Source organism: Anastrepha ludens, chromosome 5 (genome assembly GCF_028408465.1).
Source record: "Anastrepha ludens isolate Willacy chromosome 5, idAnaLude1.1, whole genome shotgun sequence".
NCBI classification, from domain to species: domain Eukaryota; kingdom Metazoa; phylum Arthropoda; class Insecta; order Diptera; family Tephritidae; genus Anastrepha; species Anastrepha ludens.
Genome location: NC_071501.1, coordinates 63,488,292 through 63,503,951, shown reverse-complemented (window position 1 = coordinate 63,503,951; position 15,660 = coordinate 63,488,292). Strand labels below are relative to the sequence as shown.

General features: G+C 35.6%; 1 protein-coding gene across 20 annotated transcripts in view; it reads left to right on the top strand.

Moving 5' to 3' along the window:
* LOC128865361 (uncharacterized) overlaps positions 1–15,660 on the top strand; it is a 243,725-nt gene that overhangs the window by 63,411 nt on the left and 164,654 nt on the right. For all 20 annotated transcript variants that reach the window (XM_054105628.1, XM_054105639.1, XM_054105638.1 and 17 more), the window contains exon 2: positions 13,783–13,838. In XM_054105628.1, coding sequence (XP_053961603.1) covers positions 13,788–13,838 — 51 coding nt within the window. In that variant the 5' untranslated portion in view covers positions 13,783–13,787. The remainder of the gene's footprint in view (positions 1–13,782; positions 13,839–15,660) is intronic.

The window sequence follows — 15,660 nt, the reverse complement described above, 5'->3', positions numbered from 1 at the left end:
CCTTCCTCTTTATAATGAAATAAACATCCGATCATTTATATTAAAATACAGTGTTATCATTGAATATCAAAGTAACACCTCTATTTGGAAAACCCTATATTTTTACTTTAGTTTTAATAACAAGTTACCAGTGAGAGTTCTGCGTGAGAACAGCATATTTTATGCTAACAACTGCAATTGCGAATACTGCATATCATTCATACTTAAAATGTGATACATATTAGAGATTTGAGCTGAACTTCGACTCAGTTTTCATAATCTATAATTATATTATTATATTGATTTATAGTCTATAATATCTTTAATATATGTTCGTGGGCATCCACGCAGTGGATCTGTGATCTATGGTTTCACTTCAGCCCTTTTTCTTGATCTGTCTTCTATTTTGTGATAACTGGCATACATTATGGTATGTGTTCTATCTATGATCTTCGGTGGTCAATAGCATATGCATTTATTTTTCTTTTATTTTTAACGATAAACAGTGTTTTAGGATATATTCTCTCTGATCTTTGGTTTATTATGTATGGTCAATTATCTATGACCCATATCTTGGTCTATGGCCTATGGTTTCTTTTGCATTTATTAACTATGATCCATGTTGTAGGATATGTAATCGTTAATGTATGAGCTTTAACATATATGATCTGTGGTATATTTTCAATGGCCTAAGATCTAAGATCAAATTGGAGCAACATATAAAGGTGGTAAACTTAATAAATTCCAGTTCAATCCAAACGTGTAATGCAGTGTATAGAGGAACTCAATCCATTCAGTCAATGGCCGAATATCACTCTAGTATGATTTCCAGGGCACAGAAGCATCGAGGTTAACGAGCCTCCATCCAAGAAGAAGCAGTAGAAATTCCCTTTAGCCGGATTAGGGCAGAACTAGGGTCTCACTATTACAGCATTGCAAGTAGACAAAGGAAGGCACCGCCAAGCTGCCAAGACATGGCATTACTACAATGTATCAAAGGCCACACAACTGCTTGGGTACGGTAGGCCTACATTTCAAGCCTCACAACGGTTCTCACAGGGCACTGGAAGGTAGGGATGCCCACGAACATACCACACAACAATATATGCCGCAGTTGTGAAGAAGTAGGGGAGAACGAAACTCCTTATGACGAGCTTTTGGCAAATCATTCCTCAACAACGTTAACGAAATTTTACGATTTGAATTTAAGTGTCTCCTTTGGTTTATACACAAAAATGTGGTTATATGAAGTAACACTCTTGGACCCTCAGCCACCAAAACAGTGAAGTATTAAAACAACGTGAATTGCTAATTAGATGTCTCTTAGTTCAAGAACCAGAGCCACTCAAGCAACAACAATAAAATTATTCTTTATTTATGATATTTTTTTTAACTATGTTCCCTATTCTAGGATCTGTAGTAAACAATGATTTATGATCTTTGATCTACTACTGTGGGCAAAAAGTAAGGTGAATTTGGTTGTAAAATGAAAAATCTTTATTTATTCTTGTAAATCAATTTCATCCCCTTCAAAATAATTCCCTCTCGATGAAATACACTTTCCAATCCCTGAAACATGCCAAATAGTCCATTTCCGGTATAGCCAGCGATTCAGCTTTTATCTCCTCAATCGACTCGAAACGCGTTCCCCGGAGTGGTCTCTTGAGTTTAGGGAATAGCCAGAAGTCACACGGAGCCAAATCAGACGAATACGGTGGTTGCGGAACGATATGCGTGGAATTTTTGGTGAAATGGTCACGAAGAACGAGTGCAGTGTGAGACGGTGCATTATCGTGTTGCAAAAACCAAGAGTTGTTGGCCCATAATTCTGGTCTTTTTAGACGAATTGCTTCACGTAAACGACGCATAACGCTCAAATAATATTCCTTATTAACAGTTTGGCCAGGTGGAAGGAATTCATAGTGCACCACACTACGAAAATCGAAAAAAACTGTCATCATGACCTTTATTTTTGAACGACTTTGACGTGCTCTTTTCGGTCTGGCCTCGCCTTTAGCACGATATTCGCTTGATTGGTCGATTGTTTCAGGGTCGTAAGCATAAATCCAAGTCTCATCTCCCGTAATGATGCATTTGAGCTTGTCCTGATAGTCTGAAAGCATTGTTTCGCACACATTAACGCGACGACTTTTTTCCAAGAAATTGAGAGTTTTCGGTACCAAACGAGATTTGACTTTTCGTAGGCCCAAATGGTCTTTCAAAATGGTTTTCACAGATCCTTCTGATATTCCGATCATATCAGTAAGGTCTTTAATAGTCAACCGACGATTTTTGAGCACTAACTCCTTCACTTTATTGACGTGTTGGTCATCTGTTGACGTCGATGGTCGTCCGGAGCGTTCCAAGTCATCAACACGTTCTCGACCCTCTTTGAAGTCTTTGTACCACTTATAAACATTTTTCTGCGACATGGTCGAATCACCAAATGCCTTCTGCAACATGCTAAACGTTTCCGCAGCCGAAATTTCATTCCGCAAACAAAATTTGATGGCACTTTTCTGCTCAATCAAATCAGACATTGTAAAAATCGAAAAATGCACTCTTGGTTGTTTGGTAAACACAAGCGTAAATACATTACTGATAATGACATTCACATGAAAGTTGGCCCAGATGTTATTAGCAGTGCAGCCAACTCAGGAAAGGAATAACTAGAGCGAAATTTAAATCCCGCGAAGTTTGACAAATAAATTCACCTTACTTTTTGCCCACAGTATAAGAGTATGTTGCCCAACTTAGTATATATCTGATGTACGTACCCAAGTCTGCTGTACGTACCCAAGTGAAAGAAGAATCAATTCTACTCCTTGATGAATTCATTTGAACTGGTTTGCGAATTACAGGGGGGGATTTTTTAAACAATTAATATATTGTTAAGCGAAGAAGCTGCAACGATGATTGGCACTGGTTTGCTGGAAGTGGCACGTTTGGAAATTTTATTTATTCGCATTTGTTCAACAACATTGATTTATTTGTCACTTTTTCGTTTTGCGATTCCCCTTCACTTACTGCTTTAGTAACGTTTTGCAATTTTTATAATTTTTAGCTTTTTTTCAATATTACTTGTTTTCATTTTTGCCAATAAATCGCTACAATGGCCAGTATAAACTAGTTAAACAAGTTCAAACGAACAATAAAATACAAAAATAATACCACCTCGCACAGAACAAGCAGAATAAATAGCAAAAAACGGAAATTCGCGTTCAAATAAATTGCCGCATTCACTTTGCATTTAATCAGGCATGGCAGCGAATGACAGCTACTGCATTTACCACATGATAGCAATAAGCGAACAAATTGTGTAAAATTTACAAAGTTAGGGGGGTGAGACGTGAGTTAGAGGATTGAAGAGTTGTTTATGTTTTGTAATAAAAAATTATGGGCAAGAGCGATTGCAAGTGGTTTGGTCTAAACTTGGGTTACTGGCTAACTGATTGACCGATGACTGCGATGCAGGTGAATGACTGGTTCCCATCTACTATGTATGTATGTAGAGATACACATAAACAATAACAAGCAGACGCACACACACACTCAGATTCTCAAATGGTTGGCGTCATTAAATGAGCAATTGATTGTTGCAAAGTGTGGTTTGTGCAGCAAGGAATTAAAAATAGCACAAAATCGGTGTATTCAAGTAAGCAGCGAAATTCACTCGAGCCCAGCTGTGAAATGCCGCGTTTCTTTTGTTTTTCAGCGCATTAAGCAAACAAATAGCAGAAAACAAAAAAAAAAAAAAAAAAAAAAAAGAAAAAAACAGAATTTTCAGCTCAGTAGTCTTACATGCGAACATTCGTCCAGCCAGCCATTCAGATAACTGCAGCCAAACCCAACTCATTGCTATTGCGAAGCGTGTGTTTCCTTGCCACCAGCACATACAGCAGCACTCTAGCAGTTATATGGACACATCTACGCCTGCAATATTGTGGCCACTACATCAAAATCACGCTCCGCGCTCCATAAACCGGAAATTTCAGCTATTTCTTATTTACTTAAGTGACTTTCTTTTTGTCTGCAAACTTATTCGACTTTGCTTACTTTTTGGTTTCTTTCCGCAACGCATTTTTGTTTGCCATCTGGATTTTCTACATTTCATGAAAAGCCAAACCAAACCTAAATGTCCGTCCGTATTTAGCATTCCGGTCGTGGGCTAATGCAGTGTAACGCAATAAAGTTTAATTTTCCGCAAAATATTCACTACCAAGTTCAGGGTGTTGCCTATAAACTGGTTTCTCACTTAAATCCTTTGTGTACTCAATCGCGTTCTTCGGCGTTTCATCAACTAGCTTCTAATAAATAAGGATACATTGTTTTGCAAGCCTATGTGTCGGCTTTTCCATTCAGCGTCGAAATCCGAAATCGCTTAATGATTAGTAAAATAAAAACTGGCTTTCACATTTCATTTTCAATTAGGTCTTCTGAATTTCTTTGTGATTACTATCTATTTGGTCCAATTTTTTGTATCCCAAAGACGTCTATCGCATTCGATTCCCGCTTATGACTATTCACTGACTTTTTTGAAATTTTATGAGACCGCCAGAGTTTTAAAAGGATTTTTCGCACTCCACGACACAAGTTGCTTATTTGCATGGTCGTTAAGCCCGAAATGAGTTTAATCCTTAAAGACGATTTCAAGGCAAAGGTGGAATTCAAGTTCCAGTTCAGTCCATTCACCGAATACCTAATGCACACGATAATGCGTTGGCTACAATTTCTAAACCATTTGAAGCTTGCATCATAAACCAAAAACTTTCCTCGAAATCTTAAAAGTAGTGGACAAGCAAAGGCAATGAGTTGTTGAGATCCGAAACAAAATTTGCGAAATTTAGGCGTTTGGACGCACGTATTTCTCCATCGGCGGTATTTTACTACAAGTAGAAAATATTTGTATGTGAAATTACAAAAACTGAATTATTGAAACATATTTTGCTTACAGCTTATCCAAACTAAACTTAAGAAACGCTTTCAAATCTATACTGAGAAATTGTACTCATTCAGACAACTGAATCACTTTAAGGCTGCAATACATTTTTACAAAAAATTCTTAAGTATATTAGAAGCCGAGATTTTCAAATAAAAATATTTGTATTAGTATCTTTTCATGGGCCTTCGTCCAACTTGCCCAACGCGTTCAACGACAAAACACTTTAGGAAAGAACTTGTCCAGTAAGAACGTAAGAATGTATGCAGATTTATCAAAATCGTGAAATTATGCCCAAAACGGACCAAAACTAGGCATTCAAGCTTTTCCTGTAATTATTGGGGGTTTATTAACCACTCAGATATGTATATACATATTTTTAAGGAATTTGCATGCAATTAATGTTTTTAAGCATTATTTTTTATTTATTTCGGTATTGTAAGAGAATGCGTTGGTGCGTGACCAACATTGGGCAGTGCGCAGGTTCGAATCTCCGTGCATGATAGGCGGTCGCCTCTCGGCAGGCAATGGCAAATCTCCAAGTTTTTTTTGCCATGAAAAAATAATAATGGTGGTGTGGTGAAAAAAAAATGTAGAAAAAAATGTTGAAAAACATCAAGACACGCACCATAAATATTTTACGAGGAGAAGCTCGGCCAAGTATCCAACATAAGATGTAAGCCCAATTACATACAAAAAACCGTTTGTAGATTTCGCAAGTAATTTTAATTAGACGTCACGCATTTTTAACTCACTTTCCACAACTTCACTGTGTCGAAGCAAATGATAATTTCGAATAACTTTTGCAAATTATACAAACAACCGAGACAGTAAAATTATGATGCCTGCACTATCAGCTATCGTAAAATGTCAATCAAATTTAGCAAAGCATAACAATCGACAAAAAGTAACTTCGAGCAATTTTTCTATTATATTATTAATTGTTGGCTTTTATACTTTTGTTGCTAACATGAGTTATCTTCATAACTTTTTTTTTTTTTGTTTTATTCATTGTTTTTTTTTATTTGTTATATATATATTTTTTTTTTAAATCTGCTTTACACATTCACTTACACCACCATGCAGTTGGTTTTATTACATTTTTAATTTGATAATCTCTTTTTTGCATAATTTCCTACTAACCACACGGCTAACCAACAAACCAATTATTAAATCATAACCCTGCAGCCATTGGAAGGGGAGGTGCCAAACAACTGTGTTAGCCCGATATGGTAGCTATGCATTGGAAGATTGTTAGGAATAATATTGCGCTTTAATCTTGGGGCGAAAAAATATTGTTGGTAAAAATTTATATGGCAGCAGCAATGGCTACGATGCAATGACGCCATCAGCAATTGGGAAAAGAAATGGAAGAGTGTTTCTAGTTGCTCAAATGAGCAGAAAATCTAAGAAGTGAAAAAAAAAACTAAATAGTAAGAAAATTATTAAAAAAAAATTAAAAACGCAAAAAAGGTACGTAGATGAAGTTCAAAATAATCGCAAACTTAAGTGCGTAACCGATTTGTGAAACTCGCAAGCACTTACTTGCACAAACACATTAACATTTTGTTAGCTCACTTCAGTTTATCAACTATTAAACGCCTTAAATAAGCGAAGAGAATGCGTGTGTTTAAGAGGCGTAGAAATGCATATCTGGTGAATCTTGCAAGCCTCTTTAATATTCACACTAAGCCCAGGCGCCTAGGCACTTAGACAAACCATGATTAGCCAGTCGTTGCCGCCAATTTGCCAGAGTATATTGCGAAACATTGCGAAAGAAACGATGAGGTCTTGAAGTCTAATAAGCGCCTGTTCTCCTATGTTGCACTTAGCGCACAAAAACTTTATTGAAAGCTAAAAACTCCTATAAAAGACCGATACTTTTGTGACTGCTTGCTCTTTTGAATGGTTGTTGTTTTTACTTGTAAAATCTAACGTAAAATGTATAAGCGCTCCTTGAAGAAGAAGAATTGAATTACCTGCCAGTCGCTGTATGAGTGTGTTAATGTGTAACACACGAACAACTAATAATCTGAAGGTTCTGAGCTCAATTCTTTTCCGAAAACTGGCTCACTCTCCTGGCAAGCTTTCTAGCGTATTTCTGCAAAAAAAAGAAATTCATAATTCATAAGAACAATTGCCGTTTGGGTGCCTAAGAGGCGAAGTTCAATGCAGTATTATTTTTATTATCCACTTGGGTCTAGTCCAAAGGCTAAGGTTTAGTTGTCGATTATATCTTAAATTTAGCCTATACTATAGATACTATAAAGTCATCGTGCGATGTACAAAGAGACATTTTAGAGAACTTAATTTATTTCTTTTACACAAGATTTCTATGTGTAAGAGCATTTGGCGACAATAACAAAAATAAGATGACGGGTTTACCATATCAAAGTCTTCTCTTTCCACCTTTCTCGTTTAGTTCGCAGTTGGTGTCAAAAATAGCAAGCAAACATCGAATACTTTTATTGTCTTATATTATAAACTGTTAGGTCAAACAAAAAAGTTTTCTCGCCTTTTTATATAACAGTAATATATATATTTTTCCAATTATACAAATTAAAATAAATCATCTGATATACTTACGTAATTTAATTAATTTATATTTATTCATTTTAGTAAATCCCGTTTTATACAGAGTTTCGATCTTTGACGTTTGTTGCATTAATTATCGCTATTTTATTTGTTTGCCCTCCTTCTTTGTGGTTATAACTGTTTGGAAAATTAGTGAATGCTTGAAAATATGACAACAGAATCAAATTGGCAACTTACTAAAATGGTTAATGATGAGATCATTCTTATATTTAATTGTGAGTAAAAATTTCAAATTGTACGACATGCAGACAAATCAAGCATGCACTTGCTGAATATACTCGTACATACTTACATAACTGAACTTTCTAGAAGTTTTGGTTTTGTTTTCATACGAAGAGAAATCAGTGGATTAAAGGAAAGAAACACAAAATTTGCTTTTTACTCTCATTCCCGAATTTTTGTGTTAATAAAATTTACTTTTACATACACTTTTTAGTCCACTTGAAAGAAACTAGGCAATTCTAATTCGAATTTACCTCACAAATCACAGTAATTTGATTGCTTGTCCTACAAATCTACAGCTCAGCCATTTTATTCCCGACACTGAATGGGAAATAATTGGTTGAGAAGTTTTTCGTGTTTTGTTTCAAATATGTTTCATGATTAAATTCTTGGTTTTGTTCTCACATGTATATAATATTTTACTCGAGCTATCATTTAATATTTTCCCTTTTGTACCCTCCGGTGAAAAATAAGCAAATACATAAATTTAAAAAATTACAAAAAAAAGAGGTTGTATGTAAAGTCGGTCGATTATCATTTCCTTCGGTGGCGCAACGTCCATACAGCTTTATTACCATAAATGCCCAATGACTGATATTTTAATATAGTTTTTTTTAATAAAATTTTTCCCTCGTTTGGTCGTTCGTGCAGTAGTTTATGACATTTAAATGAGTAGCTGGAAATGCAAAAATGGCTAGTAACATTTTAAGTAGCTGCATAGGTACAAGTCACGTCGATTTGTTAGCTAATTGCATGCAAATTTCCCTTGTAAAACCATCAATAAACGAGTTGTTATCAAATGACAAATTTGCTTGCTTAAATCTTTTTTCTGACAGTGAAGGCAATTAGGGTCGGCGACCTGCTGGAAGACCAACCAGCGCACTTTATCATTGCACAATGTTATTGTTGTTGTTGTTATTGCTTTCTGACATCCATTGCACTTTGTCGTTGCGTTTGTGTTAAAATGGTAACAAAACGCCCTCGCTCCACGCAGTCACCCATCGCTATGTACGCAGCAAACCTCCGAGGCCGAACTGTAAGCGCCCGCACTCAATCTCGTAATTTACTATCGCTTAACTGATAGACTTTTGTACTGCTTTGACTAATTAATAACACTTTTTCAATGTCAAACTATCGCTGTGTCCAGCCGCTTAAAAGGACATTCCGATGGTTATTCCTGCGCTTGCTAGCTACTGTCTGCTGTCTGCTAGCTTTGGCGTTTTGGTTGTGGCCTTGCAGGCGCGGCCTTTTTCTTGATGTCGCCAAGGGATGGGCTTCGAGTGGCAGTCACTGCTTTAAAGAGGCTTGCGAGCCAATTTATGCTTTCTACGCATTATTTGCCTGACAAGCAAACATTTTTCATTGCGCTTTATTTAACCACACGAAATAAATCACACTCTGCTCTGCAATACACCCGTTGTTGCACAAGCGCTCCACAGTCATTTGCCGCTTTCGCAGAAAAATTGCTTTTGCATTTGTTTGCTGCAAGACATTCACTTACTTACTTGCATACTCATTGCTCGTTTCAGTGGTGTCGTTGAGCATTTTAGCCTGATTGTGCGTGCCACATGCCGCAGGCAAAACTTAAATGCGTGACTGATTTTTTCCTTTCCATTTTTGTGGATTTGAGACAGCTGCAAGTGGCAAATCCTATATGTCAATCGTATGCTCACTGACAGTCGTATTTCATTATTTATTTTTTTATTGTATCTAACTAGCAAAACAGATACATTTTTTATAGTGAAGGGGCTTGAAAGCGATGAGATATGCCAAAGTTTTCGCAAATAAATAGATCGTTTATTGTGCATTAGATTTCAAGACATATTTGTAAGCTTAAATCTTTAATTTGTATTAAATTGATGATAAATGATTGGCGCCGACATGGCCGAATAGAGTGCGTGACTACCACTCGGTAGTGTCCAGGCCTGAAACCTCAGGCATAAACATACCAAATGATAGGAAATGTGTTTTTTTTTTTCAAAGCGGTCGCTCCTTGGTTGACAATGGCAATCCACCGAAGTTATTTCTGCCTCGAAAAAAGGTCTTATTTCACTCGGAGGCAGCATAAAACTGTAGGTCTCTTCAAATGTATCGAAACATTAAGATGCGTATATACAAGTCATTATTCAAAATCAAATGAGAAATTGCAAAACAAGCCCAATAATACAGAAACATTTAAAAATAGGTGGATTGATTGTTGGTTCGCAATAGCAGTATGCAATGGAAATGTATCAGTCAATGATAATAGCTTTAAAATAACCAAACCTCTTGCTGAATGAACCCAAAGGAGAATAAGCCTACCAAAGGAAAAAGCAAATACGATTTTCTTAATGCACAACTAACTTACAGTGAATCATAAATGCAGTTTTTCAATCAATAATACATCTCTAATGCTAATTACACAAAATAGTGACTGAATTGGCGGTCCTGCCTTTCTTCATTCACTTATATATATTCTCATTTAGATCAGCTTAAAACCCAGCATTAGAACTAAAAATTTTTGGATGTCTCGTCATGTTCAAACTAGGTTTTGCATTATTTTTAAGCAAATCGAACTATCCAGTACATCCATGGTGCAAAACTAAGTAACCAGAGCGCAACTTTATATTATTTCCTCCGAACCATTGTAAATAAATTCTGCCGAAGGGTATACCAGGTAATTACGCCTTTTTAAGCGCGTTGTGCCTCGAAGTAAACATACTGATTGTTGTACAGATTTTATTTAGAGACCTTACTTAGAATAATTAGGGGAGAGCGCTCGTTAAAAAAAGTTCAATTTAACTAACCTTAATTATTATTCTTATTATTATTATTATTCGGCCACCGTAGCCTAATGGGTTGGAGCGTGACTACCATTCGGAATTCAGAGGGAACGTAGGTTCGAATCTTGGTGAAACAACGAAATGAAAAGTTTTTCCTATTAGCAGCCGCCCCTCGGCAGGCAATGGCACACCTCCGAGTGTATTTCTGCCATGCAAAAGCTCCTCATAAAAAATATCTGCAGTTTGGAGTCGACTTGAAACTGTAGGTCCCTCCATTTGTGAAACAACATCAAGACGCACACCACAAATAGGAGGAGGAGCTCGGCCAAATACCCAAAACGGGCGTAAGCGCCAATTATATATATAAATATATATACATACCTGTAAAAGGAAAAATTCAAAGTTAATCCAGAACATTTTTCAAGCCCTGAAAAATGCGCCACTCCTCACCGTTTATATCTCATACAGTTACCTTGGTATATCCATGAAGAGTCTGATGGCTATCTATCTATATACCTCGTCTTCTAACCACTCTGCCTTCGTACCATTCTGCCTTACATGTATAACAACTAATACGAACAAAATGTTCTGGGTTAAATTCAACTTTTTTTCATTCACTACACCAAAATTAGGCCCATCACAAATACGTTTTATTTTATTGAATTCCATAAACTATGAGTCATGCGTACAAATGCCAGCTCAAAAGCTACTTCATCATTGGTATTGAGGACAGTATCTTTTCAATCTGATTAAGTACAAAATACTTGGCATGTCACTCTCAGAAATGTATCAAGATTATTTTTAAGTAAATAAATGCTTTTTGCTGGAAAGCTTTAGGAGTGGCTAAGACTTCATGGGAGAGATTGTAAAATCACAGACATTTTTTTGTACAAATTGAAGTTCACACAAAAAGCAAAATTTTAGAAGCATTGGTAGAATTAATACCGTAAACACCATCATCAAAACTGCATTTTTTTTTGTTTACTTTATTTTTTTTCGCTAAAAGAACACAATCAGTGCCAATAAAAACGAAATCTTTATTTAGTTTGCTGACTAAAAAAATTGCTCTCATTTTTCACTTTTGAGGCAAAAATAAGCGCCCATGAATGAAAATAATAAATAGTTTTTAAGGATTCAACTCATCATTTACGGCAATAATTTTTTAAGGCTTCTAGACCTTCAAAAATTTATGTTCAACTGTTTATTCGTTTTGTTGGGGTCAAAAATCTAACCCAATGTTATGCTCAATAAATTCAATACCCCTTTCAATGCTTGGAAGAATTAGGTAAGTTTTATCATTTCTGTGAGTCAATTGGTGATTTTCAGAGCTCTGTGCATTTCACGATTATGATTACTTAACGGCACTCGCACTTCATCAGAGTTGAAACAACTTCAAGGACTTTATGCACCGCCTTGAATGCTTCGCTGTAGGACAAGTCCATAAATATATGATCCGCAGTTGATCGGATTCTATTAGTGGATTTCGATCACTTTAGCATGATAATTTTTCGCTTAGTTCGAATACTCCCAAAATATAAATCGATTTTTTAGTCTTTCAAAATGAATTTTGTATTCTACCAAATAGCGCTATGAAAACTCTTCTTCAGAAAGTTCTCATGATTCGTTTACTTTTTATTAATTTCCCTTTTCCATAAGGCATTAATTTACACGAAGAAATTTTAGAACTCACTCAATGGCCGAGAGTTTACGAAAGATGTTCACATTCCTCGGGTAGTCTTAATTTTTATATCAATCCAACGGAACCGAATATCTTTGAAAAATTATCACCTTTACCAACCACGCTCGCGATCGTTGCACAACCTTCAGTAGCTCAAGCTATCTCAGCAGTTTAATAAAATTCTCAACGTGACAGAACAAAGCCATCACCCGCAACGAGTATCGCAGCAAATGAAAAAAGTTTACAATAGCAAGAAATCACACGCAAAACTGTCATAAATCAAAAACTTGTAATTGTGTGAAAAAAGACCCTACTTCCTCACTAAATGATGGACAAAATGCGGTAATAAATAAAAATCATTTGATGTGGATGATAAGTGGCACTTCCTCATTCACGCTTGTGTTGACAAATAGGCGAAGTAACAGAAAGAAAGTAGAAAACAGGTAGAAAATGTAAAGAAAAACGCTCTCAATATTTCTTCAAACCTGTCAAATGGTGGCAAACCTGTCAGCCCCACCTGCAAACATCAACCAACGTCACCACCAGCAGCGGTTGCCTGCACCCGTCCTTATCAGGGCCTGTAAGCACTTCCCGACTTTCCATTCCATACAAACACATATAGCATGTTAAATATTTCCCACACATTCGCCGCCGCCACCGTCGTCAAGCCACACCGTCTGGCTTTGTGCGTCTGTGACAAAGGTGCGTTAATGATGTGCAAATGTCCATTTGTCCCATTCAGTGCGTGCTGTGAGTGATTGTACATATTTACTTGTATACATTTGTGTGTTGCTTGGTTGAGTGTCATTTACCTGTTGTTCAAACACTACAAACATGACAATGTGCACTGGTGTCTTATTCTGTATATTTATTTATTAATTTTTTTCGCGCTTTATTTTGTCAGTTAGCTCTTGAGTTCCATCATACAGGCTTACTGGCTGTAAGACACAAGCTACGACTAAAATAACATTGTATTTCCAATATTTTTTGTTTTCATTACAAAGAAACTACGAATTTGGTCTTTAATTCTAAATTCTACATTTTTTTTTTTTGGTTTTTCGATATTTTATAAAATTCCTTTTGTAGGCGCACACTTTGACTACCGCCTGGCGCTTGTTAATAGAGTTGTCTTCGCCACCTGATTTTCCCAGCTAGTAGTTTTCTAACTCCCGCAGCTGGTATTGTGCGGGATGTCTGCTTACTCGCATGCAAAAACATGTTTGAAATTTAAATTTTTTACATTTTGATGTATGTATGTATATATGCATGTGTGTACATTATTCTACAGTTTGTGCTTCTCAATGTCTATTTTGTTTTTGTGATTTTTTATTTTTTTGTATTTTTTACATTTTAGTTTTTTTTTTATTTTTAAATGATTTTTTTGTGCGACTATCTCGGTTTTTCCATTACGTAGTCAATTAGTAATTTCACAGTGACTACTCGTGCTGTAAGCTACTTATGCTTGATCGCTTATTGCTCGCTCATACCCAACTCGTCTCAACATAGGTATATGATTTTGTATTACTACTTAACTTAAACGATATAAAGATTATATATGTATGTAATTGACTAATTTTCTTTGACTTCCTTTTCTTTTTTCGTTACAGCAAAAATGAGAATATTTTTGCCACTAGTCACGTGGATAGTGCTACTTTCGAGTACAGTAAGTATTTTGCGGAAACTGTTAAGAATATATGCAATGAAGTATAAACATATAAATATGCATGTATATATGTGAATTCAAACATATAATAGTTGGTATTATTATTACTAAGCAATTATCATTTTCAGTCGTTATGTATGAATTATTGTTAATTTAAAAATATACTTTCAAAAAACAAAAATTATAAAAGCAAAGTATGCAGTAAATCTAGTATTTTTTCTGAAATCGGAAATTTTTTCATAAATGAAGTAAAAAAGTAAGATTAAAATAAGAGGTTCGCGATATTTTAACAATTTTTACTTTTAGTTTTCATAATTTTTTTTAAAAAAATATACTTCCTATTTGCTGTAGAGCAAATATCTTAGGTAGATGGTAGGTGATTGGTTGAAGTACCACTCTGGCACTCCGCAAGTAGCACTAAAGCACCGTATGGAAATACAATTCTGAAACCTCCTACAGGCGAGTTGTTGATGTACAGAAGAAGATTGATAGGATTTAGGTTGGTGCACTGCCTCAGGCTATCGAAGAAAAGAACACCCAATTCCTTATTGGTCTAGCTGCCAAACCCGGACATTTATAGAGAAAGTGCTCAACAATCTCCTTCTTTGAAAAGTCTCTACAGCGATTGCAATGGTGGTTAAATGGTAAATCTAGCTTTTCAGCAAGCACAACTAAGAGTTTGGCAGTTGAATGGCGTGTAGTCCCCAGGACTTTCTGAGTGTTGCGTCTACTGTAGTCGAGCCAAAGCACATGAAGAAATGGAGCCCCATTTTGCGTTGTCCTGAGAACATTCAGGGGGTGCAATTTCATTTCCCTCTATGCTCCTATGACATATAAATCAAGCTTCATTAGTTTGTACATGACTTAAATAAACTCAACTAATTTTCATCAAAACTTTTGATTAAAAGTTTTAAAATAAATTTTGACACACAACCGTGCAGCCTTTAAAATTCAGTGCAATAAAGAGTAAGTTTCAAGGGATTCAAAATTCTACTTCATTTTTAATAATTTTTTCCACTGCGCGTGCTGCGCATTTTCTTCACATTATATTTTGATCTTTTTTCATACAAAATAAATTACGCAAGTGTCTATTTATTTCCATTTTCTTTGCTCCCACAATAATTAGATTAATTTTTTGAATTTATATTAGTGTAAATTATTCATATGAAATGGTGAACTTTTCTTGTAACAAATAATTTTATAATTTAGGGAAGAACAAGACGATTTTAACAGCAAGCTTAATTCCGAAACAGCTGAACTGCAAGGCTTAATATTTCTACACAAATAGTAGTTAGACACACCATATCGGTGTATGCCATATAAGATGTCAAGCGCAAATGAAAAACCTATTCCGAGAGAGATAATCTTACTATCCTTCTAAGCTTAACATGTTCCTTCAAACAGTCCTTTGCTACATGGATGCCGTGTTTAGTTTTATTCCTCAATATGTTCTAAAACTCATTGGTATTCGAATGCGGGGAAGCGATTGTCCATGGGTGTAAAACCTAAGACTATACACTGATGTTCAAGGCAACTGTATTTAGCATCACCTTAACTTACTTTTTCCACTTTTTCCACTGGCTCTAAATGGCAGCCTTTTGTGCCTTGTAAACGTTTTCTTGATAAACAAATAAATAAAAATAAAAATAAAAATAACAATAAGCTAACCACGTCGTCAACTGGCAGCTGTAACCCAAAAATTTAACTGGACTAGTCTCACTTAAGTGTTATTCACGCTTCCCAAAACTTTACGGAGAATATGAATTGAGTACCTCTAGCAGCGCAATTTATTATTCAAAGTTCCATAGCATTACTAAATAAA